The 25,990-nt window shown below is 47.1% G+C and overlaps 1 protein-coding gene across 1 annotated transcript; it reads left to right on the top strand.

Annotated features, from left to right (window-relative positions):
* The first annotated feature begins 1,377 nt into the window (after window positions 1–1,377).
* Window positions 1,378–25,990, top strand: LOC306747001 (protein jagged-1b-like). The gene is made up of 26 exons (XM_079229991.1): window positions 1,378–1,516; window positions 1,775–2,080; window positions 8,458–8,509; window positions 10,886–11,143; window positions 11,597–11,657; window positions 13,882–14,012; window positions 14,105–14,224; window positions 15,788–15,901; window positions 15,995–16,108; window positions 16,202–16,315; window positions 16,706–16,752; window positions 17,214–17,387; window positions 17,772–17,922; window positions 18,801–18,965; window positions 19,057–19,170; window positions 19,318–19,431; window positions 19,617–19,730; window positions 20,126–20,242; window positions 20,941–20,968; window positions 21,343–21,428; window positions 22,039–22,152; window positions 22,255–22,364; window positions 23,140–23,379; window positions 24,005–24,136; window positions 24,384–24,525; window positions 25,044–25,990. Exons 1-26 carry the CDS (start codon window positions 1,460–1,462, stop codon window positions 25,517–25,519), a joined length of 3,651 nt encoding a protein of 1,216 aa, XP_079086117.1. The 5' UTR covers window positions 1,378–1,459; the 3' UTR covers window positions 25,520–25,990.

A 25,990-nucleotide genomic window follows, 5' to 3' on the forward strand; every position in this document is an offset into this window, starting at 1 on the left:
TCTAATGCCATAGTTCCCAACTGTGTTTCCTTGATTGTGACCCATTGCATGACCTGTGTAATTGGTCCACACAAATCACTAACCACAGGGGCAGAGGGGGTTCCCATCCTCTCATATGAATGTGTGTGTGTGTGTGTGTGTGTGTGTGTGTGTGTGTGTGTGTGTGTGTGCGTAGTCACTGATCCAGTTCACAGATTACCTTCTTGCATAGGTACACCCGGCCGCAATTGCCCTTTGACACCAAAAGGATACCCGGGTAACAATATCTTTCAACAGTCTGTCAGCCTATTTCTATCAGTTAAAGCTATGAATTTGGTCAGCAGGGGTTTCATTCAGACTAATATCCATCCTGGCATTAAGTTTGACCGTAAACTAGAGGCGGATTGTTTGAAAAGGCCTTAGATTGCAAGTAATTTAAAGTGTGTGACATTCCTCAGGCAGGCATAAAACCTGCAGGTCTGCCACTCTGGGGCACTGTTGTGTGCACTCCTGATAACAGCACGTTGGTCACGTTCACATTCAGAGTTTGTTCATGTTCCTGAAATGTTAGTAATTTGTTTTTGAAATAGAAAAAAATTCTGAAAATGTGGAGATATTGAGCCTTTTTTCTGCTTTGGAATATGGTGCTCTTTATCCAAGGCTTGCATTACTTGAGGAAAGATGTCTGACATACCATGCATTTAAACAAATGCCCTGGAATCAGCCACTGGCACGCTCATTTTGCAGTCCTCATGATTTACCATGTTGCCTAATAACACACATGTAGATGGGAGTAAAACCAGATGAACTCGTTTACCCATCTTTTAAGCTGACATAAATCTTTATGAGGTAAAACAATAGTATACATTGTGGTGAGTATAGTACGCAACTCCTGCATGATGTAGAGATAATGCCTTTTTAAAGTAAATTGATAGCTTTTCTGAAAATCTAATCCATTTATGTTTGAGCTTTGTGGTTGTGATAACTTATTATTATTATCATCATAGTGACTTGTTTGTGGTCCAATTGTGTACTTTCCACCACATCGCAGCCAAAGAGATCCTACGGTCAATTTCGGAGTGCGCGACCCTCCTCTTAAGCGCGAGAGGGGGCGGGGCCACTGCGCCCTGCTCATGAATATTCAGAGTCCGGGGCCGCGCAGACACTCCCTCCCAGTTGAACTTGTGTATCCAGCTCCAGCTCCGGCCAGCACTCAGTCAGTTAGTCAGCAGTGGGCTCGGCTGCCGCATGGTCCCTCTGTAAACTTTATTCAACTGTCGGATACCGAGGAAGAGCAGGCGCTCGCAGAGTTTGAGGGACATACGAGCAAGAGGTCGTCTATGAATCGGGAACCTGCGCTCCGCTGACACACAGTGCTGTTTTCCCCCTCTCGTGCATGTTTAAACCAGAGGAGAGCTCTGGTGCCGAGTGTCGGCCAGACGACCAGTAACCAAACGAGTGGCAACAGCAGTCCGGAGGCATGATTCTGAGACGGGGCTCAGTCGTCGCTGCCTTTTTGCTCTGCTTTCTGGCGAAGGTATGTGGATTCCTTGAGGAGCAGGAGGGCGGCTCAGCGGCGCTGTTTGGATGCACTTTGATTGCATGCGTGTGCACGGCTATGCTAACATTACATGTAACCATGCGCATGCAAAAAGTGCGTCCAGTTAGCCTGCTGCCAAGTGCAAAGAATGTGCGGCAGAGGTTTAGTGTGCCAGCTTGTTTTTGTTGTTTGTGGTGTTGTTGTAAATAACGAGGTCAAAGTTTCCCATCGCATTCTCCCTTCTGTCCTCAACAGGTGTCAGAGGGATCCGGACAATTCGAGTTGCAAATCGTCTCGATGCACAATGTGAACGGAGAGCTGCTGAACGGCCTGTGTTGTGATGGCGCACGGAGCACGGCGGATAGAAAGTGCACACGGGACGAGTGCGATACGTTTTTCAAAGTTTGCCTGAAGGAATACCAGTCCAGGGTTTCTGCTGCGGGGCCCTGCAGCTTCGGAATGGGATCTACGCCCGTCCTCGGAGGGAATACATTTTCTTTCAAGAGCTCTGTCAGGAATGACAAATCCAGGATAGTTTTGGCCTTCAGTTTTGCCTGGCCGGTGAGTTGGAGACCTATTTAAAAAAATAAAAAAAAAATCTGTTAGCCGACGCGCTTCTCTTTTCTCGTCTTCTTCTGTGCGAGAAAAACAAAAGTTTGTTTGCAGGGCAGTTATGCGCAATTATTCTCCGTCAGTCATTCCCACTCCACGGAAAGTGGATCTTTTTGTGGTTAGCTCTTTGAATGATCCTTCTGAGAAAAGACCCCCCCCGGTCCGCTCATTATTTGCGCCAATTAACCAGGTGCAGGTATTTTTCTCCACCCGGCCAGTCCGTCCTATCTAAATAGTGTTTAGGGTGTTAAAGCGTTGGATCAATATGTTTTCAGAATGCAGTGGGTCATTTATGACCTCCAGTTAAATGTATACTACTAGACGGCCATCATTAAGAATAACAATACCATATTTCAAGAGATTGATTTTAGTTAATTCCCTCCGCCATAAATCTGTTGCACACTACTTTTGCAATGCTCCTAGCAAATAATTCCTCCCCTTGTCTGGCTTGGTTCAAGAAATATAAAGGTGGGTGAGCTGCATTCTCCCAGATTTCCTCTTCTGCCTCCATGGCAGCTGCTCATGTTGCACACTTCAGTAACTCCCTAAGTAAAAAAATAATAATACAAAACCCAACTTTCTGGTTTCCTTAAGTGTCAGCTCTTCTTCGTAGAGTAAATAAATGTCCCTGACAGGCCTGTGGGAGAGTCGTAGCTCTGTGAGATATGATTTGCCATACTGGTGAACATTTCGATGTAGTGGAAAAAAAAGGACTGTGCACAGACTGACTGGCCCCACAGCTTGGCCCGCAAACTCCTCCACTGATGGAAGAGGGGTGTGTGTGTCTGTGTGTGTGTGTGTGTGTGTGTGTCTCTCTGTGTCTCCAATTACATCAAGGCCTATTTTTACCACCATCTTGATGGAGGTTCTTGTTGTAATTTCAGGCCGCGATGGCCTCAAACGTACAGAATGAGTGAAAGAACTGGGTGATCGTGTGTGATTGTACATTAGTATGTGCGTTACCTGTGGGGCCGATCATTTAGATGTGTGTGTGTGTGTGTGTTTACCCACCCCCCACCTATGATCTGATGGCCAGTAAAAACAATGTTCTCAGCAGGGTAGCGTGCAATTTGATATGGTCAGTATTTTTTATTTCCTCTCTACTTTGACCCTGGCGCCTTTTTTTTTTTTTTTTAAGACAAAAGTTTCTGTTTCTGTTCTTCACGCCATGGCAGCACTAACTTGGCATGAACGCCCTGAGCCAGATTAGTTTAATCTTTCTGGTTGAAAATCGTTCCTACTTGAAAACAGCACTTGTTGACATTGAAATGAAACCTGGTGCCATTTCAAGTTTTAGGATTCTGCTTGCTCATTTCTTTTCTGACATATTGACAAAATGTGTGCTAAATGGGCTGGCCTACATGCAGAGGATGTTCCCATCCTAAAGGGCAGGAGATTCATGGGGAATACCAAAATCAGGGGGTTATATATCCAGAGAAATTTGTTGAAAATGACAATGTCCTCAATTAAGACGCTTCACTTCAAGATTAATAAAGTTAACACAACTCTAATGTAGAAAACAGGAGTTTTCAGCCTCTCGTTAGATTCTCTCATCCTTCACTTCAAGTGCTTTACTTCAGTGCACATTAACAATTGTCAGGTTAGGTATGATATCACTCTTTGTCCTTTTCATCAGTTGATTGGCTGTTGTGGACAGATGGCGGTGTGGTGCATTTGGGTTGTTGGGTACTCTGAGTTCATGAAGGTTTTTTTAAATTTTTTTTACCCCCCTTCATCCTCTCTTATGAGCTGTATGAAGTTGGCCTCTTGTCCAGGCCAAGGGCTTTGTTTAAGTCACGCTCGGTTGGATCCCAGGCATTTCATCGCTTTAACCTTGCCACCCACAGTAACTGCTGCACTTAATGAGGCTCCACACATGTGCTCCGATCAGGTAGGGCAACAGCCAGGCATCCATCCATCCATCCAAATGCTGTCAGCTGAACATCTTTACATTAGTACATCGTTGATTTAGAGCCCTGTATGGAGTCACCAATGTCTGCTCCGTGCTTTTATTCCACAGAGAAGTGAGGGCCCTCACACTGTATCAAGCAGGGACAATGGCGTGCCCTCAGTGACTACAGTGAGGATTACGGAGCATAATAGAGGCAATGCAGCTGTAATGCCAGCGCGGGGCAAGCAACAGGAAGCAGTTGTAGTAGACTCAGCAGTGGTGAAGTTGGCTCTCAGGCAAACTGTGACCTTGCCTCTGTGGCTACCTCAGCATATTTGCCCAAATGTTGCCGCTATAAAAGGAGAGAGAAGACCTTTCTTTATTGGACTGGGTGAATCCTTCAGAGGTCAGATTGCACTTTAATGAGCGCTGATCTGCTCGCTTACCAACTATTTTTCTTTCTTGAGTAATCGCTTGTCTTGCATCTCAAGCTCTAGTTGATCCAGCGCCCCTTAATTCTGCATAAATCAGATTGAATTATGCCCACAGTTTTTAATGGCGCCATCTTCAACTAAAATCTACCCCGGTGTGCTCTCTCAGACCTGAGGCACGTAGGTATAGGCATCGCTGTGAGCGAGTCGTTGGCGATTCGGAGCGGCCTCAGATCAGGTGAGTCGCAGAGAAAACTCTGCTCGGCCTTGAGGCTAAGCGCTGACGGCAGCTGTGGGGTAATGACATGTTTGTTTTATATAGCGTGTTCTGATGTGGCAGTTAAGTGCAAATTACTCACGCGAACAAGGGAAAAGAAATGTATGCTTTCTTTCAGTTTTCTTTTTTTCTCCCTTTCTCACCCCGCCGGTGGACTTGCCGTGTGCGTGACGCTCCATGAGCTTGAAGCTTGACATTTTTCTGCTTATCACAGTTGTTGCACGCTGTATGGAAGTCGTGACATGCGTCGACAATGTAATTTGGGATCTCCCGTGCTTTCGTTTCCCTCTATGGTTAATAGTGACCCTTGCGAAAGACGGATGTCTTGGCTGCGTGTTTCGTTCAACACTTGATGTGAGTTTGGGATTCATGTTCTGTGATCCTGCCATGTTTGTATTTTTCGTTGGCTAGTGGTGAGATTCTTCCCTCAGGTTCTGTCGTGTCCCCGGGCTGACGTACCCCTACACGTTATTTAATAGGCTGTTGATTGTACAGCTCTTTTTCCAGCTCTTGTTGTGATGATGAAAATATTTTGCCAAGCAATGCATTCCTTCCCTCCCTCCCTGTGCATCAGTGGAGCCAGTGGCTTTGATGGTGATCATGAGAGTTGTCTTTTTATGACAAAGCCTGGGTTTTATGGCAAACAGGGGTGTGCTACCTACCAGTCCCAATCATTGGGTAGATCTCGGTTTGATACTATTGAAGTGATTGACTCAGGGAAACTGATACAGAAGGTCCACATCCCTTTTGACTCGACTGTTTACATTTCCTGTGTGCTGAGTGAGTGTAGTCCCAGACCAGTCTAATATGTCGGGCTTTGCCTGCATTTAGACCTTTGGCGTTTGCCTGTGAGCCATCGCCTCACTTTTTATTTTGTTAATATACCTTGTAATGGTACATCAGATGGCTCCCTTTTTTCAGCTGATGGCAGGATGAGTGGCCTGTAATTGTGTGTGTGTGTGTGTGTGTTGGGAAAACATTCCCCTACTGACAGGATTCAGTAGTGTTCTTTGGCAAGTCGTTGTGATTGGAACTGGAATGATCTTTATCGCGTATGTTACTTGTCTGTCGGACAGTGTCTGCTTGGCCATGAAAGATAAGAAGACATATGGCCACACTTAGTGTGTGTGTGTGTGTGTGTGTGTGTGTGTGTGTGTGCGCGCGCTGTAGTTCAAAGAGAAGTTGTGAGTCAGCTGGGAGCCTGGGAAAAGTGAACCTGGCAGTGGCAGCTGATAACCGCCAAAGAGTTATGGAGTGTTAGTGAATGAGGAGTCGGGCAGTATCTCACTTTCTGGAAGCAGTTATTTGGTCTGGTACTAAACATCCCAATGATGCCGGGGCTACTTGTTAGATCCAGCCACGATGACATTAATGTTTTAAAATACAAAGCCTGTGGATTATCAGATGTAGCAGACTTGATGTGACAATTGATTGGTAATCATTATCTAAGGCTACTATGTTTTTATTTTTGCATGTTAGTATGTGGGCCTTAATCTGGTTCATGTGGTACTAATACATGATCAGTCTGGGGTGATGATGATGCAATAGCTTACCTGTTGAGGCAAGTCCAAATCGTGAACAATCTGGGTGTGTTTATGTTATGGCTGACCTGCCTTTCTAAGGAAATGAGCCAATAACGCATTTAACTGTATGCCTCTTTCCTAGACAACAATCTACCACAAAGTGAGAATGTTTTTCCCCATCAGTCGTGGACACGGTGGGAAGTTCGTTGCGTAGCAGACGAGCATTTGCTCTTAATGTAACTGTACACAAACAAACACAAATTCTATTCAGCTTTCCTTAATCCTCAATGTAGTCACTGCATATATTTTAATGTCACAACAATGACTAATATATCAATTGTGCGTGGTTTCAGAGATGTTGCATCTGAGTTCCCGTTTTTAGGATGAGCTCACCACCACGCCCGCTGTGCTGTGTCACATGCATGGGATTTGTTTTGGGTGGCACTCTCATAAATTTTCCCCACCCTCAAACATTTTTTCAAAATGCTATGAAGACATGCAGGTGGGTGTGCAGATCCGGCAATGATGCATTTAAGTGCGGTTGCACTGTCTGGAAAAACGACTCCCTTAACGGGAAATTAACACTCAAGCTTGTGTGATACATGAGGTAGCTTGTCCTTGGTGTTAACATAACTAGCTGTAGGTTGGATTGTAGCAGTAGTGAGTAGAAGTCACATCACCACTGACTCATTAGAGCTCTGTGTCAGGTGATGATGTACTGTGAAGACTGCGCTGCTGATGGGAAATGTATCTCAAATAATAGCGGCCCTGATTGCAGTGAAAAACTGGCATTGGATGACACGAATGTCTCCTGGAAAGTTGAATGTCTGACAAAAAGGTACGGCCATGAGAAACAGGCCAGGAGTGAGTCATACCTCCTCCTCTTTCACTGGGAATTGAACAGGGGTTTCCTTTCGAACAAGGTTTGTTTATCATGAAGTCATCGCAGCAGAGGGGGCCACACTGGCAATGCAGAGTTTGTGAAATGCCTCCACGCCGCGCTGCTAGGGGCAAGCGTGTGTGCGACTGTAGCAAGTAGGTGTTTTCTAGTGGACGCTTGAGCCCGGCGAGTGAATTCCATTTCCTCACAGTCGCATACTTTCTCTCCGGCTCTGTCATGCGCGCCTGCAGACCCATTGTCCGCTCCCTCATGGCTGTGGCACAGGGCAGCGCGGACGTGTAAGCTGATATCGGTGTGAGCGCTACCGACCCTGAATCGGACAAAGCGTTTTTGGGAGTGCTGAAATCAAGACAGGCCCTCCAGAGTGGAGCGCTCATTTAGTCTCGCTCTGCCTTTCTGCCTCAAGAGCAGTCTCATTTTTCTTTATGTCTTGACTTTGCCTATACAGCATCCTTAAGCCCTTTGTTTTGCTTATTTACCACTTATAGCACATGGCACTATTTTTTTTTTAAATTAGCATAACATAGAAAATCCCATATACAATGGAAAGTAGAACAGGCCTTGTGCTTTCTCATCCACGGATTTCTCTCAGCACCGCATGTTACATTGCCGGTTGTAGCAACCTTTCATATGTGCCTTTTTTTTTTTCTTTTTTTTTTCTACTTCTTCCAGTCATTAGTCCAGCGCAGCTCTGCGTTATGTGGCTTGTTTTTGCTGCATCAGCCACCCTCCTGCTGGGTGGGTGTCCAGATAGACCAGACCACTGCCACTAATCGTTGAGATGCAGAGACCTCTGCACCACCGCAAGCTTATCCTCTCTTAATCAGATCAACAGGTCCATTGTTACAAGTTAAAAGCTTCTGTCCTTGGGCCCGCTGTTTCTTAATGACAGGGAGACGAGAATTCATTGGCTGGTGAGGTTGTGGGAAACCCGAAAGTTCGGAATTTATTGTTCCTTTTGTCTTGAAGTATTAAATGATATGTTTATAAAGTATCATTCTGATCGTCCCTTTGTCTAGTTAAAACCAGACCATCATGACTACCTGACTTTTAGGGCTGAAAGTCACTTTATGTACTAGCAAAGTATTAGAAATGCACAATGTGATTTATGTTAACTGGGAATCTGGTTCCATTTAGTAGAGGCTGTTAACTGTTCTGTGGTTCTCTGCACAATACGTTTTATGAAATATTTATCACATTATCATTGAATTGTAATGTTTATGGATTTGTTTTATGATGCAGTTATTGCTTGATGATCCTGCTCTTGGCTAACACTCCGTGTATCTTTTATTGTCTTCCTCAGAGGTCCTACACTTTGATAGTGGAAGCCTTGGACTCAAACAATGAAACCAGTGGTGAGTATTTTGTCCTTGTCTGACATCTCCATCTTGCCTCCTTCTCTCTATTCTGTCTGTGTGTCCCCCCTCCCTTCTCTCTCTCACCCTCCCTCAAGGCAACGTCTGGGAGGAGTCATGTTGAAGGTCAGAAAAGGAAGTTTATTCTTCCTGAACCCCCTGCCCTCTTCCACATGGTCCACTGGGTGTGCGTGTGTGTCGGTGTTCAGACAGTGTGTTGACAGGTGCCTGTAAGGCGGGAGAGCAGGACAGGGAAGCGAGGGGGAAGGAGAAGAAGCGGGGACAGGGCAGACGGAGGGGGGGGGAGTGCAGACAGAGTGAAGGAAGAGTGGAGTGGTGGAGGAGGGGAGGAGTACCACGCTGCTCCCCTATGAAAATGTTTTCATTTAGCTGATGGCAGGTGCTGCCAGCCAGGGTCGGGATCTGTCTCACCGTCACTGAAGCGTGAAACCTAGAGTTCATCCGGCCGCCCGGCCTGGCACTGCACCTAGCCTGCAGTCACAATGCTGGGGGTGGAGAGGGGGGTGCGGAGGCCTCTGAGCTGGGCCGTCCCGCAGGTTACAGTTACCTCTGGCACAGGTGGGCTGCCGACTGAGCTCGGAGCGGAAGGCCTTTTTATTTATTTTTTGTTATGTACTGCTCGGAGACTGTGGGTGTTCCTTCCACGTTCGTGGGAAGAACGTGTTGTTAACATGCGGGTTGCTGGGTTTGGTTTCTTCAGTCAACTATGCTGGGATATTCCTGCTGGTTGGCGGTCAGATTGGCGACGGCGTGGTGATTCCTGCTGAGGGAGGGCCCTATCCCATCCTTGTTTATGCAGGTCCGTTTGAGGTCAACAGGGTTTCGGTCTTTTCTGCTGTATTTGCCGCTCCCCAGAGAGCTATTAGAGCATTGGTGTGAAAAGCCCCCTGAATGTACACAGTCAATGCTGGTTAAGCCCCTCTGAGCTCCACCAGGCTAGCTCTCTGCTCGGGTAGCTTCACAGTTGTGACTATCCTGACTGCTGTTTGGATGCCAACGGGTTCCTAATAACAATTTAAAAGCTTGATTTTTAGATTTGTACTGTAAATCTCTCTCGCTATCCTATCTCTCCAGTGTTTGAAAATTATGATTTTTCTCTATGAAATTAATTTGATGCTTGAGCAGGACCTCTCTCAGCTTTATGAAATGGCTTTGATTCATGTTTAGGCAGCAGGTAGTAAGGATGTGCTACTCCTGACACGGCACGTCAGCAGTTGAGCTCTGGATTCCAGACCACTGCGAAATGTTACCGGGCACTGTGATTTCAGTACGGCCGACCCCCTTATACACAGCACAGTAAATAAATGACAGCAGGTCATCCCCTCCGCTTCATTGCATCATACTGCACAGGGGAGCAATCCACCCAGCGGTCAGCCACCTCTGCTCATGTGAGGGCAGTAAATAACTGCTTTAACATATTTTTCATTCTCTCCCAGGTGGAAGATTCAGATGTCAAGTAGCGAGTGCTTCATGTGAATGAGTGGTGCTAATGCACAGGGCATGTATGTATGTATGTATGTGTGTGTGTATGTATGTTTGTTTGTATGCAGTGTCGTGGCTGGAGGCTGGGCTGCGCATGTTTGCTCTGTGTGTGAAGCTCATTACTGCCCTCGACTCCCAGGTCAGTCCTTGCCCGTTTGACAGAGCCGTGACCTCTTCATGTTTGACATGGAAATAGGTTTCTGGGTCTAGGTCTGTGTGTTTAAGTCTCCTTTAGTGTTGCACAATCATAACCGAGGCTGGGCCTTTGCTCCCCGTCTGAAGTATAGATGGATACTTGTAATTGTGCGAAAAACAGTTGACTCAAGTTCTTTTTGACTGCTGTTAAGACAAGAATGTATGTTTTGAAAAAGAAGGGGGGAAAAAGTGCTGATGGCACACTGGCAGGCTTCCTAGCTGTGACCGTGGCATCGGTGTCCTCCCGCTGTAATTGATGGCGGCTGCGGTTCTGTCCTCGGCTGAGCAGCATCTGAGACCGGTAATATCCTCGAGCTGTAAACCTGAGAATTAGAAACCAACCAGTGAGAGTTGGAAAGTGAGCGTGAGAAAAAAAGCAGTTAAGAGTGCTCATTACAGGCAGCCTTTTCTTTTTTTTCTTCTGCATTTCCTCCTTGCACTTTATTTCTTCTCTAGTTGCTTTGATTACATATAATCTGCTTTCTGAGAGATCTTCTGCAATTGGTGTCCACATTTCTGTGGCATTTTTGGGTTCCCACTATATGATCACTGATGTGTAGCGTACGACGCTGCGCTCCGCTACTCTCTCTCTGACTAAAACATCCAATGAACCCTGACATAGTTTAGGGGAAAACATGCATTTTGTGACGTTGATCATGTTAATAATGTATGTTTCAGGCACAGATGGGAGGTTGATAGAGAAAGCCTCTCATTCCGGCATGATCAACCCCAGCCCGCATTGGCAGAAGCTGACTCACAACGGCCCCGTGGCCCAGTTTGAGTACCAGATCCGGGTCAGCTGTGACGAGCACTATTACGGCTTCGGCTGCAACAAGTTTTGTCGGCCCAGGGATGAGTTCTTCGGGCATTACACGTGCGACTACAATGGAAACAAGACCTGTCTGGAAGGCTGGTCCGGACCTGACTGCAACACAGGTAAGCCCTGCGTGACATCACTGCAAAATGGAAACTCTGATCAAGGCAGCAGCTCGAGACTTACCAGTGTTTGCCATTATAAATGAGTCTTCTAAAACTAGCAGACAGACTGTAATCTGTGATTCATGCCGATACACTGTCTGCTGCAGGATTTGAATTGAATGGAAGGCTTTGTTTCTGAACTCCTCGCAGCATTTTTCTCTTGCTTTTCCATTCAGATAAAGATTATCAATGCCTGCATGACCAGGAATAAAACTTGTGTTTCCAGGAAATTGGCAGTAGTCGATTAAATATTAAATGTTTGACGGGACGTGGTTGTTTGTCGACAGCAGTCTTCGTTCTCGCAGGCTAAACTGTCATAGCCGGTAGTAATTTTCCTTTTTATTGCTATAATTAAAATGTGCTAAGAAAGTTCTAATATAGCAGTGCTAATTATTCTTCCTCCTCCTCCAGCTATATGTCGACAAGGCTGCAGCACTGAACATGGATCATGTAAGGAGCCAGGTGGATGCAAGTAAGTGGCCATATGATTTATTAGTCTGCTGTCGATGATGCTACTAAACTCTTCCAATGTAAAATGTAAAATGTCAAACATGGTTTGCTCAAGTGCTTTTACTTAGCATGGCGTGTGGTGCCAGAGGCCTGTGGTGGGGATCATTCCGATAGCAGGGGTTGCTTTCAAGCACCAGTTCTGTCATGGCGTGGCTCTTTCCCTGTATGTGCTCGGTTTTCTGGCCAAGAGACGGTATCAGACATCAGGACGAGGGTTTTAGGAGAGATGCCGGCTGAGCTGCTTGTAAATCTCTTGTGAGGTTTTGGACCGGAGCTGCAAGTCTGAGAAAAGGGAGCGGCGCCACTGCCAAGGCTCCATGTTGGAAATGTGTTTCCCCTCTAATGAGGCAAGCGTTATCAGCCTAATCGCATGTAACGTTCGGATGAACCTTAAAGTGTATTGTTTGTGTAGCTAATGGCTTCCTAACGCTGTTTATGCACACAGCCAGAGGAAAAGCCGGGCACAGATGGATATCAGGGCTGGGGCATTGTGTGCAGTAACCGTTGTATCTCCTCCTCCATCCTGGAGGAGGCCCTGCACTGCCCCGCTCTTCCCACAGCTCAGGCATTGGCTGCTTTCTCAGTTGTCTGATTTGAATAAATCAAGCGCAGGGACGATCAGGTTTGCTCCTTTTCTGCCGCGGCGGCGTTGTTGTTTTTCCCAAGCTCTTGACTTCATCAGGTTTCTTGTAAGTGCTTGCGTGGCCACTGGCAGGAATGGAGCTTGAATTGCTTTAGTCTCTGCACAGGTGTGGCCATATTTAAAGCTCTGGGTTTAACTCTGTTTATGTGCACTCTGCCAACAAACTCTCCAAGCAAGCTCTACTGCTGTCGTAGTGAGCGAGCAGGTTCCCATCGTTGGGCTGGTGTGTTTAACAACAGCCGTGCGTAGCAACGGTGGCTGCAGGCGAGGGCAGCCTCGTTGTCACTATCTTGATGTCGGCAGTGGCACCGCGAATGACGCTGCCACAGGATTTTCTTTCAGTCTAGAATCTTTCGTGATAACCACAGCTTTTTTTGTTTCTAATGGAGCAATAACGGTGCACCCGTGGACCAAGATTAGATGGGGGGGAAAAAATGGTTTTAAAGTGTTGGCTGCAGAGCCACAACACACAGATTCTGAAAAGTGGTCTGTTTCCATGTCCAGGGTTAAAATCTTTATGCGTTATGTCACATTCTCCAGTAATTTGGCTGTGTAATAACTGTACAATGATTCAGGATCCTGCTGGGGGAATCCTGCTCCGCTTCTCATGGAGAGGATTAGCACACTTTTAAGAATAGCCCCTTTAATCACAGGCCGAGGTTTACTTAAGCGCCACGTTTATTTTTACAGTCCGTCCGTTTCTCGGGGCTAATCAGCCCCCAAGAGGGACACCGTTTCCTGTCGCGGGCTCCACAGCGGCCACTGTATCGCCACCTCGCCACTCTTTAAAGAGCGGACTTTATCAGTCGGGCTGGATTGCCCGTCCTAATTATGGAGCCCAGGGAGAAAAAGGTCTGCGTTATCAGCGTAATTGTGGCCCTGGACATCGCAGCGGTCAGCCAGCTGACGCTCCCCTCCTCGGGGGCCCTGGGGGCACAAGCCTGACTCCTGACTCGTGGGAACCAGGATGAGCAGCAGTGTAACACTCCTCCATGAGAGGGACTGCCAAGCCACAGGCACAGTGTTGTTAAAGGGAGCGCCTGGCCGCTCCAGGTCCCATTGGAGCTGTAATTGAGTGTTTTCTTCTTTTTTTCCGCTGTTTGGTAGAATGCTAAATACTTCCCTGTACTTTCCCTGTCCCCGAGTATTGTTTTAAAAGCTGTTGCATAAACAGCCCGCTACGTAATGATTTAAATTGTGTGTTTTTTTTTGTTTTTTTTAAACTTAGCCCAGTTGTTGTTTGTGAGGGCAAGAATAGTGGCTCTTTGTTTGCTCCATGCTGTATATATGCTAATGTGTCGTTCATTAAATTCAGATTATTGCTGTATTACTTGTGAAAGGAATTTGGAATGAACAGAAGATCAAGATATTAGCAATTTTCAGATACCACAGGGATTATTTGACCTTGTTGTGATTATTTTCTCTTAATGTTACGCATGTATTGCTGTGGCATGTGTGTGTATTTGGGCTGATTTTTTTTATTTTTTATTTATTTGATGTCCCACTTCTGCGGCTAACGAGCATGGCTGTCTGTGTCTTGCAGGTGTCTGTATGGCTGGCAGGGCCAGTACTGTGACAAGTGCATCCCCCACCCTGGCTGTGTACATGGCACCTGTGTGGAGCCCTGGCAGTGCCTGTGCGACACCAACTGGGGCGGCCATCTTTGCGATAAAGGTTCATTCTTATCTCTTACTTCAGTTGCAGTCATTGCAGGAGCGACCCGTGTTGTGACCAAACTAAACGCTGTACCAAACTGCTCCTTTCAGATCTGAACTACTGTGGCACTCACCAGCCGTGCCTGAATGCAGGGACATGCATCAACACCGGACCCGACAAGTACCAGTGTACCTGCGTTGAGGGCTACTCCGGAGCCAACTGTGAGAGAGGTGAGTGTCTGTGATTTTCTGCAAGGTACATTTCTGCTGTCTTTTTTTCTTGCCACATATTGCAAGCCAATTTCAAAGGCACCCCACTGGTTTTAGAGGTACAGTGTTTTAGCTTGTGAAAATAGTTGAATGTCTTCTGTAACCCTGTGGCCTGCTTTCTGAAGTCTGAGAAAATATCGTTTAAATTAACATAGGGGTCAAATAAAAGATGCGATCAAGTTGCATTATGAGAAATGAGGTTGAATAAAAGGGACAAAAAAAATCGAAATATCCTGTCGAACATTGTTTGTGCTGAACTAAATCGCCTGACTGCCCCTTTAAGGCTTCTTACATTTTGTTTGGCAAAATAAGATTTAGCTAGGGCAATATGACAAACAAAATAAAGACTCCAAGATTATCAGAACTTCCCTTTTTTGTATTTGTTTATTTTTTAAGTGGAACCTAATGCCAACATACAAGATGTAATCTCGTGGGGTCTCAAACTCATGCTTGGAGTTATAATAAGTGGGTAGGTTCTGGGCTTCCTGAGCTTACAGACAAAAGGTCAGAGGTGCCCTGAGTTTGTAATCAGAGGAGGTGGTAACTCTGCAATAATCTTGTTTCCACTCCAGTGTGAGTGGCCCCCAAGTCAGGTAATCCACCGGTTTGATCTTCAGTGGCTGGTCATCCCTCCGCTCCTCATGCACTCCAGACAGATGGGTGTGGTGCTAAGGTTCAGCTGCTGCAAACACTTACCATGGAGATGATGGTTTTTTCCTCATTAAATCTGAGCCTTGCGGGGTGCTGACAGCTTAACTGCAGAGATGTCAGGAAACCGTGCCCTTCGTAACAGGAGGTCTTCAGACCAGAGGATACGTCAGACTATTGTAACACAGAGGCCCCAGAGTGAAGCATTGCATCCTCTCCCCACGGCACACTGATCGCCTCCAACCACCTAGTTATTTCCAGAGTGAATCATTAATTTTTGATTCATTTGAGACCCACTCATCCCTAACTCGTCCAGAAAGGAGAAACTCGCGGGCAGAGGACGCTCCCCCCCCCCCCCCCCCCCCCCCCCCATCCCGCTCGGCCTCCCGCTAGTCTCTCATCTTGCCGCCTCTCAGAAGAAGAATGGCGGGGAGTCAGAGGGAACTCACGGTGCGTTGGTCAAGTCAACTTGGCATGAAAGATGATTTCCTGGTGGTGCGGTATGCCTGGCGGGTAATGAGAGTGAGATGGGGGAGGAGTAGGTGACTGGTGAGGGAAGCTCAACTCTGTGTTTGATCCACTGACAGACGTCCCGGGCAGACGGGTGTGGTTTTCCAGGAATGGGAGTCAGTAGCTGAAATGCATTTTTGCATCTGATTTGTTTTTCTTGTGAATAAGGCAAATGCAGAACACATGACAGTAAAACGTTCTCATGGCAACGATAAGATCAGAAACGCATCAATCTTAAAACTAGATTATCAGCCAGAAAGGATAAAATCACAAATTAAGCGTCGTAAATCAACAAAACGAGTATCCAAGAGTGGATTTTTTTTTCCTTTTTGTACAGAGACTCACTCAGTGTGTTTCTCTTTCTAGCCGAACATGCCTGTCTGTCCAATCCGTGCTCCAACGGAGGGAGCTGTTCAGAAACCAGTCAAGGCTACGAATGTCAGTGTGCGCCGGGCTGGAGCGGCCCCTCCTGCACCATCAGTAAGACCGCACTCGACCTGCACACATTGCGTGTCGGTGCCTCCCCCATGGAGAAGAACATATTGATAACCAGAATTGACTTCTTCTGCTTAGATGTTGACGACTGCTCGCCGAACCCATGCAACCACGGCGGTACCTGCCAGGATCTGGTGAATGGTTTCAAATGTCACTGTCCTTCCCAGTGGACTGGGAAGACGTGTCTGATAGGTGAGCCACTCGGGCCTCTTTTCCTCTTTTCGCCATGTGACACCTGCCAACCGCACATGCAAATGGGACTAACCCCCTTCTCTTCCTCTCTAGATGCCAACGAATGCGAAAGCAAGCCGTGCGTCAATGCCAACTCGTGCCGCAACCTGATTGGTGGATACTTCTGCGAGTGTGTCCCCGGTTGGACGGGGCAGAACTGCGACATCAGTGAGTTGAAGGCTGTCGGCTGCAGCTGCGGAGCGGGACACCTGCTCTTTTTATTATATTTCTGTTCATTGGGTACAGGTTGGATTACAAGCTGTAATGTGAACGCGTAAAGCAAACAGTTGGACAAGTGCAGCAGTTTCCTGCCGTGTAAATAAATCTGCCATATCATTATTAGTCCTTTGTGTGACTATGGCGACAAACCCAGGACTAGTTTCACTTGGCAGCAGACGGGATTGCTCAATATTCTGTGTTGCAACTGATTATCCAACTCTCTATCTGACAATGTTTTTAAAGGCCTCTATCATGGGAAACATAAAGCACTGGCTTGTTTTCAAAGACTATTCAGTCAAGCTGTTCAGAATTAATCCTCCTATTTGCTTTCCCGTGCAGATATAAACGACTGCAAGGACCAGTGCCAGAATGGGGGAACTTGCAAGGTACGTGTTGGGTCAAAAACCTATCTGGCTTTATCTGGCTCGGCTGCGCTGTTTGCCAGCTTGTTTGTTTCTTTTATTGTCTCTTCTTGTCGAAGCCCGGGACATTGACAGTGGCTGTATAAATAGCTGCTGTAAACTGTTCTCTGCAAAACAACAGTGGAATTTCTCTCTGAAATCAAATCTGAGGGGAGTGGGTTCAGAGGGGTTTCTAAGGGAGGGACACACAAGTTCCTTGACCACACTAGATTGAATTACCATAAACATTATTGTGTTGAGCCCGTGCCAGGAAAATGTGTTGAAATAATTGCGGCGCCGTGATGGTGTCCCTCCAAAGATGGCGCGGCCCTCCCCCTCCATTTTTGTTCTCTGGTTTGACAGTTATTGTTTGGACTCCACCCTGTCAAAGCAGTTCATCAAATCTGCGACGGCATGCGGTTAACCTCGGTTCCTTTATCTCCCAGGACTTGGTGAACGGCTATCGGTGCACGTGCCCCCCTGGCTTCGCCGGCGATCACTGCGAGAGGGACATCGACGAGTGTGCGAGTGCGCCTTGCCTGAACGACGGCCGCTGTCAGGACGAGGTGAACGGCTTCCAGTGCCTGTGCCTGGCTGGCTTTTCAGGAAATCTCTGCCAGGTGAGACACTACTCACCTCCCACCACCACCACCGCCTCCCTTTCTGCTAGCATTGCTGTGTCTTTCGGTTTGTTGTAAAGTTTTCCTGCCCCACCCTCTTAAATGGCTGTTGTTCCACAGTCCTCCTTTCTTTTTGAAAGGGAGTGCTTTGTTGAAGCTGCTCCTGGCTGCAGCGGGATACATTCCTCAGTGCTGGAGCCCAGACTCGGAGGACGGCTCCTAGGTCTCTGCCTCGTTTTCCCCCTTCCTTCGAGTGCTGTGCGTGTGTTGTTTCCTGGCACGGCCTATAGGGAGGATGCTGCGGGTTTTGCTTCTGCTCGGTGTTGCAGAAATCATGTCGGCTATCAGGTTCACAACTCTCTCTTCAATACATTTCTGCCCTAGCTGGATATCGATTACTGCTCCCCCAACCCGTGTCAGAATGGAGCGCCCTGCTTCAACCTGGCCACAGACTACTTCTGCGCTTGCACGGAGGACTACGAAGGCAAAAACTGCTCCCACCTCAAAGACCACTGTCGCATCACCACGTGCAAAGGTACGTCGGCTGCCTGCAACAGCCACACGTTTTTTTTCTCTCTGTCCTTTTTCCAGAACGCTTTAGTAAGGTGATCTGCGTAGCGGGCTGTAGTAAAATGCTGAATAAGGCCAGGGCTTCACCATTTGCCTGAACACTTTGCCCACATTTTTCCCATGAGGGTGATACCCATATTTTAGTTTAGTGAGCTGACTTTTCTTGGCCAAGGTGAGCAGGTTTTTCTTTTTGAGTGTTGCTCCCTTGATGAATGCCCCCCCACCCCTCTTCAATCTCCTCAGCAAAGCTTTTCCAATGATTCTCCCCTCCTCTGAGTTCCCCTGAAAATCTGGCAAAAGGCTGATAGCACTGTGTGTGTTCTCTGTAATGACTTGGTGGGCTACTTCTTCTTTTTTTCCCCCTCAACGAATATGCACATTTTTTTGTGTGTGTGTAATTAAGTGAGTGGACCAACCACGGAGTCAGATACCAGACGGTGAGATTCTCTATGCTCTTGGCAAGAATGAAGTGATTACAGGGGAGGAACTTCACCCCGCTCCCCTAACCTGATCGGACAGGGGGAAAGGAAGGGATTTCAGTGCAGAGTGAAAAAGATCACTCTGAATTGCTTATGAAAGCATAATGGCTTAACGTTGCTTCTCGTATCATTCTTTTCTTTTTTTTCACATTCTTACACTAATACGTTTTTTTTTCTCATGGGATGGGTTTATATTTTTTCAACAACTTTTTGGCGTCGTCACCTGTAGAGACTAGCAGACCGTTACGCTCACTGAATATCGGCGATAAACAAAATTCCATTCCTCCTTTTCACTTTTGTGGGTTGTTTGTTCAAACAAGGTTTGTCGATTGTTTCACCTGCTGATGTTTTTTTCTCTCCGTAGTGATTGACAGCTGCACAGTTGCAGTGGCATCCAACAGCACGCCGGGAGGAGAGCGTTACATTTCGTCAAATGTGTGTGGACCTCACGGCCGCTGCCGGAGCCAGGCTGGAGGCCAGTTCAGCTGCGAGTGCCAGGAAGGCTTCAGAGGCACCTACTGCCACGAGAGTACGGTCACACTTCTAATACACACCGACACAATATAGGATACACAACTGCGAAAACTCTCAATCTCACAGTTGTCTCCTCTTCCACACAGACATCAACGACTGTGAGAGTAACCCATGCCGCAACGGAGGCACCTGCATCGACAAAGTCAACGTGTACCAGTGCATCTGCGGTGACGGTTGGGAGGGCGACCACTGCGAGATCAGTGAGTAGGACTGCCTGTCTTGTGACCTCAAAAACACACCCACACCTCCCTCATGGGACAGAGTAACACATGTTTCCACATAAAAAGTGTGACGATGTGTTTGATATGCCGCCCATAAATCATTCCACAATCCCACGTCTCCACCAGACATTGATGACTGCAGCACCAACCCCTGTCATAATGGAGGAACATGTCGAGACCTGGTGACTGATTTCTTTTGCGAATGCAAAAATGGCTGGAAGGGAAAGACGTGCCACTCCCGTAAGAACACTTCTTGTTTTTGTTTTTTTGTTTTGTTTCCACACCCGTGTAGTCTGTCTGTGCAGGCTCATGGTATTCACTCATGGCTTTTATATAATTACCAAATCGTCTATGCAGTGTGTGTGTGTGTGTGCGTGTGTGTTTTAGCAAGTCATGCAAATCCAGATTTTTAATGCTCCCTCCAGGCGAAAGTCAGTGCGATGAAGCCACATGTAACAACGGAGGCACCTGCCACGATGAGGGCGACACGTTCCAGTGCAAGTGTTCCCCAGGGTGGGAGGGTACCACGTGTAATATAGGTGAGTCACAGCGTAAAATTGTAAAATTCACTCGCACACCAACGCGCACACACAGGATTACGTTGTGGGAGAGCTCCCTCTCGGATATTAATCAGACCTGTCAGATCTGCGAGGTGCACAAACAGTTTTTATCCCTTCACTCTGTCAACGCTCCCTCTCCCGTGAGTGCCGACAGATATCCGCTTAAAACGCCTGATTGCACTGACAAATACACTTCAAAGTCGTGGAATGCAGATTCCCTCAGAGAAAACGGAAACCCGACAGAAAAAAGCCAAACCACTAGCAGTTTCCTTTGAGGTTAAGGAGCACTGATTTGACAGATAATCTTCTTTTTTTAAATTGGGGGGAAAAAACTGACAGAACTACACTTTTGTCTTCTTTTCTCCCTCTCTCAGCCAAAAACTCAAGTTGTCTTCCAAACCCGTGTGAGAATGGAGGTACCTGTGTGGTGTCGGGGGAGTCGTTTACCTGCGTCTGCAAAGAAGGCTGGGAGGGTCCCACATGCACCCAGAGTAAGTGCTCCTTGAATTGTGGATGGGATAAAGGGTGGCCAGTTGTTACTCCTAAATGAAGACAAACCTCCTGCTACCTAGTGCAGAGGTGAAGTCCTGCATCTAATTAAGTCAGACTCTCCCGTCCCATCTGTACTTTTTTTTTTTTTTCTTTTTTCTTTTCTTATTCCACTCTCCCTGGCCACGATAGGAGAAAAGGGAGGGGGGCGGAGAAAGGGTTCAGGAAAGTGGAGACAGATGTGTCTCCCCCTCCTCGTACAACACACACCCGTCTCTGCCCTCTCGCTGTTGCATTCCTGTCCAAACAGTGACATGTCTGCTTGTTCTACAGCCCTCCTCCATTTCTCTGGGATCCCTGCCCTTGTATGCATGCGCTCCAAAACATAAATTCCCCCGACTTTTTTTGTAAGGGAGGGAGAAACAGCCGTGATGGGAATCTGGGTGTGGAGGTGTTACGGGGGGAAGCTGGAACTCATTTTTGAGCGTAAGAGTCGACTCGCCTGTTTGCTCCGTGTTGTTAATAAAGGCAGAACAATCGGGCGGAGCGTAGTCCAGGCCCGACCGGCCCAACACGCCTTTGCACACACAAGCTCAGACATGCTCTTTTGCACATTGAGGGAAAAACAAAAATAACAACAACACACTCACTAATTTTTTCTTTTCCCTTCCTTTCTCCATTTACTTTTTCTCTCTCTCAGATACCAACGACTGTAGTCCCCACCCATGGTAAGTGGAAGCCAAATATTTCCTGGAGATTTTAAACGAATGTAAACGGGGTGCTCCTCTGTGTTGTAGATGCTCACCTGCAGGCTTTTTTCTTTTGCCACATCAATGCTGAGAACCAGGCGTGCACCCTTTCCTGTCAATCCTGGGATGCAGTCAGCTTAACGCTCTTTTGTGAACCACTTATTATCTAACCACATACCAGTGGAGCTCACACCCAAACGCATGCCCACGTGTCAAATTAAGGCAACCAGTCTGATAGCCTTAATATCCTTTTAAAATTGTTATAAGTGGATATAAAAAGAAAGTGGGGGATGAAACAAGCCTGGGGTTTCCTGATGTACGAACTGACCTCTCACGTCCTTTCTTCGCTGCAGCTACAACAGCGGAACCTGCGTGGACGGAGATAACTGGTACCGCTGCGAGTGTGCACCAGGCTTCGCAGGTCCAGACTGTCGCATCAGTAAGTATTAACCCTGCTTCCCACTCCTCCCTGATCCCCGTTTGAGCCGTAAGTAAGAGCAGGCCCGGGCCGCGGGACCATCGCAGTCGCTCCAAATGGAGGGTCTAGCCAGCCAATTATCTGTGCATTGGGCTGCGGGCCAGGCCGAACCATTTTGGTGTCACTCCACCGGGCCCTGCTGCTGTCCCCGGGGGAAACGGGCTTAGCGGGCCAACAGCTAATCAGCAATGCTCTCTGACACTGATTACACAGATTGTTTTCCCTCTTAAAGGCTTTCAGATGGCCACATTCTTTCCCATTGCAAACCCCTTTGTTCTGCTAAGTCCAGCCTTTAGCTCCTGCATACCTGCTAATGATGCTGCCTTTTAATAAAGCTGCATGGGGCAAAAAACAACCCGTCCAGGACTGATTTAAAGCATGTTTGCTTTTTTTTATATTAACTGCCATGTATGTGTATGTACTGTTCAAATGACACATGACCTCCAGTGAATTTAGCCTCGGAATTAGATTTGCGTGCCGACTGCTCGACCCAATATTTGTGTCGTCTGGCTGTACGCTCTATTCCAAAAAGGAGCCATGTCTTACCTCTCGCTCTCCTCCCCTGTGACAGATATTAATGAGTGCCAGTCCTCTCCATGTGCATTTGGCTCATCCTGTGTGGACGAGATCAACGGATATCGCTGCCTGTGTCCATCAGACCGGACTGGACCTCACTGTCAAGAAGGTAGAAGTCTTCACTAGATGAGGGACAAATCTACATTACAAGCACACCGTCTCCTATATATGTTTTATTTTATTTCTAATGATGTGGTTTTATTCAACACAGTGACACGGAAACCTTGCTCTGTCAATGGACAAGTCACCCCAGATGGACTCAAATGGGATGAAGACTGCAACACTTGCCACTGCTTGAATGGGAAAGTCGTGTGCACAAAGGTTTGTCTAAACACACACTGTCCACTACATGTAGGTGTAAGAACAGTTGCAGCTGTAAAGCATGATGTCATGGTTCACTAATGGGAGGATTGCTGTGGAGAGCCGTGCAATAAATGGTCAAACTCAAATGGCGGGTGCGTCTCAGACCTGATTATCTCTCAGGTAGGGCAAAGTCGGGTCACAACAACACTCTGTCACAGGGAGGAGTTGGCTTGGGAGTGTCAAATTCTATCGAGATGATGCAGTTTGTTTTGAAGAGAAACACAATGGCACTGTGGTAAATACGTGTCAGGTGACGGCTCAGAATCGCCCAATGCTCCCTGCGTGACGATTGAAGTATTGCTATCATTATCATGCCCGTCTGCCCACCAGATGAACAAAGGCTCCTCACTGATACGGCTCCCCTCAGGAAGAACACGCATCGTGGGGTGAAAATGATCTTGGGCTGTAAGGCACTGGCTACCATGTTAAACATAGTCCCACACGGGAACTCTATGATAGATGGGTTTTACTGGGCTTTTGCTGACGGGGGGAGATCATGTGTTTTTATATGGGTGACAATAGAGAGAGTTGCTATTATCCTTGACTGGGAAAACTGGTGCCATGATTACAGATTACATCTGTTTACAGTCTGAACACCAGAGATTTAAAACCCAGCCCAAAACCAAAGTGTTGAAACTGACCTGCTTCAGCTCTAGTTGTAAAATGTCTATTTTAATTGAAAGAAGTCTGCATTATTTAACATTGTTTGCCCTGTCATGTTTTTCCTCTCTAGATGTGGTGTGGCCCTACGTCGTGCCACCTGGGTGCCAAAGGCCGGGGTGGGTGTCCTTCAGGCCAGAGCTGCATCCCCATCAGGGAGAGCCACTGCTTTGTGAAGCCCTGCCTCGGCCTCGGAGAGTGCTGGCGCTCCAACCCTCCCCCGCGTCCCACCAAATGCCACCCCAGCTCCAGTTACCAGGACAACAGCTGCGCCAACATCACCTTCACCTTCAACAAGGAGACCATGCCTCAAGTGAGTTACCTAGGCACCAGGGAGGGAGAGATTGAATTAAAGAGTTTTGGGGTCGTTTTTCATGCCGCTCCCCCGCCACCCCTCTGAAATGAATGGGAGCAGCAAACTGTGAAAGATCAGGTATTCAGAAGTGCTCGACCATCCCTCCTGGGCAAAAGGGTTTCAAGTCTTAAGAACTCGGAACAATTCAGTCATGTATTTAAATGTGTTCCAGGAGGGGAAAAATGTGGGGATATTTTTATTTTTTTCTGCTTTTGCCTGTTTTTTGTTGTCTGCGTCCAAGTTTCGTCTTCCTAAGACTCCGGCGTTCACAACTTCCTGCCAATCCCCTCTTAACCCGACCGCACTGCAAGATTAATTTCAGGATCATATGGATTTGAGCTAAACAGGACCACTGGCGACTCTGTCACCACATAGGATCATCACTCGCCAGTTGCTTAACAAGCATGACAGCAGATTGTGACAAGCATATGAGCCTGTGGTCTTTAATCTAAATGAGGTGGATCCCAACCATGTTGACCCTCCTGCCAAAATGCAGGCCTCACTCTTCCTTTTTCTTCTTGATTGCCGTCTATTTTTTTCCATGTGCGTTAACATTTGCTTCATTTCTTCTTCTGTATTCCAGAGCTTGACTGTGGAGGATGTGTGTAAGCAGCTGAGGCGCTTGTACGTAGTGAAGAATTTCTCCTCCGAGCATTCTGTGTCCATAACCTGTGACCCCTCATTCTCAGCCAGCAACGAAATCCACGTCTGCATCGTAAGTACCTCCTCCCACTCCCAGTCTGCCATATGTTTGTCCGCCTCTGTTCATGCATACTAAAACAAAATCCCCGTTGATTTATAGCCTGCAGCATTAAGACATACTCTAATGGGATATTTGGTGGATTTAGGCTGGGTTGTTTTGTGTCAGTAGATGGCGAGTAAACACGATTTGGCAAACAAGATGGAGAAGTTGAACCTAAACCAACAGATTTCAAAACTCACTTTCTTCTTGGCACTTCTAGTCTACGGAGGATCATTGTTTGGACCGGAGCCCCATTAAAGAGATCACAGACCGGATAATCGACCTGGTTAGCAAACGCAACGGGAACAACACCATCATCGCCGCCATCGTGGAAGTGCGCGTGCCAAGCTCCAACAAAACTGGTATGGACTGCTTTCAAGCTGGGATTGTTGTCTGTGAAGTTTCCCAGACAGACGCAGTGGGTGGGAGGATTCCGCTTATTTTTCAGAAGGTCAGATTAGTCAGAGACATGCCCTGAATATGACAGCCATGTGGAGCACCAAAGACAGACTTGCGTGTGTGAAAAATATAACTCCGGCATCATTCGGGGCCGCCCAATCTGCTGTCTCATGACGGTTGTCATGGAGCTTAAAAAGGATGGAAAAAGCGGAGCCACTTGGCTACCTGGCTTTAGATTGGCTCGTGCTGCATGTGTCCGCCATTCATCACACACTGTGACAGCAGGCTGTCGCCTCAGCCAAATGTTCAGGGCTCAGAGGTTGCACTGGCAAAAGCATGCAAATAATTTAGCGAGCTTGACATACTGATATAATAGTACTTTTTTATGAGTATTGTTTGGCTGGGAATTAATTGTTTTCATTGGTTTTTTTTTATATTTGTTGCGTCTCATATCTGTGTTTGTCTCCTATTCTTCCTTTAGACTACCTAGTGCCGCTCCTCAGCTCCGTCTTCATCGTCATCTGGGTCCTCGCGCTGGTCTCCATCTTCCTGTGGTGCATGCGCCGGCGGCGGAAACAGAGCAACCACAACGGGCCGTCGGCCGCCAGCTCCGAAGACAACACGACCAACAACGTGCGAGAGCAGCTCAACCAGATCAAAAACCCTATAGAGAAGCACGTGGGCCTCACGGTGGCCATCAAAGACTACGAAAACAAGAACTCCATCATTGCCAAAATAAGGACAAATCATCCGGAGGGGGATGAGGACGACAAGGAGAGGCACTTACAGAAGGGCCGCTTCGCCAAACAGCCAGCATACACACTGGTGGAGAGGGACGAGAAGACGCCTGTCTCCAATCCCAACTCCACATCCAAACACCCTAATTGGACTAATAAACAGGACAACAGAGACTTGGAGACAGCCAACAGCATAAACAGGATGGACTACATTGTATAGCAGACAGCTGCGTTGCTGTGCAACCAAGCCTTATGCCTTCACACCCCGGTGGTGGGTGAAACGGGGGAGCTTTGGCATGTGTAGTTAGCAAACTGTCGTGTCAGTCGTGACCCCACAGTATTTTCAGATATTCCCCGTGTTAATTTAAGTTTTGACAAGCTGGCTTACACTGGCAGTGACAGTTGCTTTGGTTGGCTGGAAACACAAGGCACTGGTATACATTTCACTGTAGAACTAGTTGCAAAAGTGTCCTCCTCTGCATTTCATTTCTCTTTTTATTTAGTTGTTTTATTTAGTGGACACATGGAAAGGGCTCCTGGTGTAATTGTTGTACAATGACTAAAACTACCCGACGTGTTCAACGCTAGAGCTAATTATTTTTAGTATGTGTTTGAATTCTCTCTAGTTCTGTTTGGAGAAAGTGCCTTTTCAGCTTTTAGACTTCAGCAACTGTCAAATGAGAAAAAAAGA

Source organism: Taurulus bubalis (genome assembly GCF_910589615.1).
Source record: "Taurulus bubalis genome assembly, chromosome: 14".
NCBI classification, from domain to species: Eukaryota; Metazoa; Chordata; class Actinopteri; order Perciformes; family Cottidae; genus Taurulus; species Taurulus bubalis.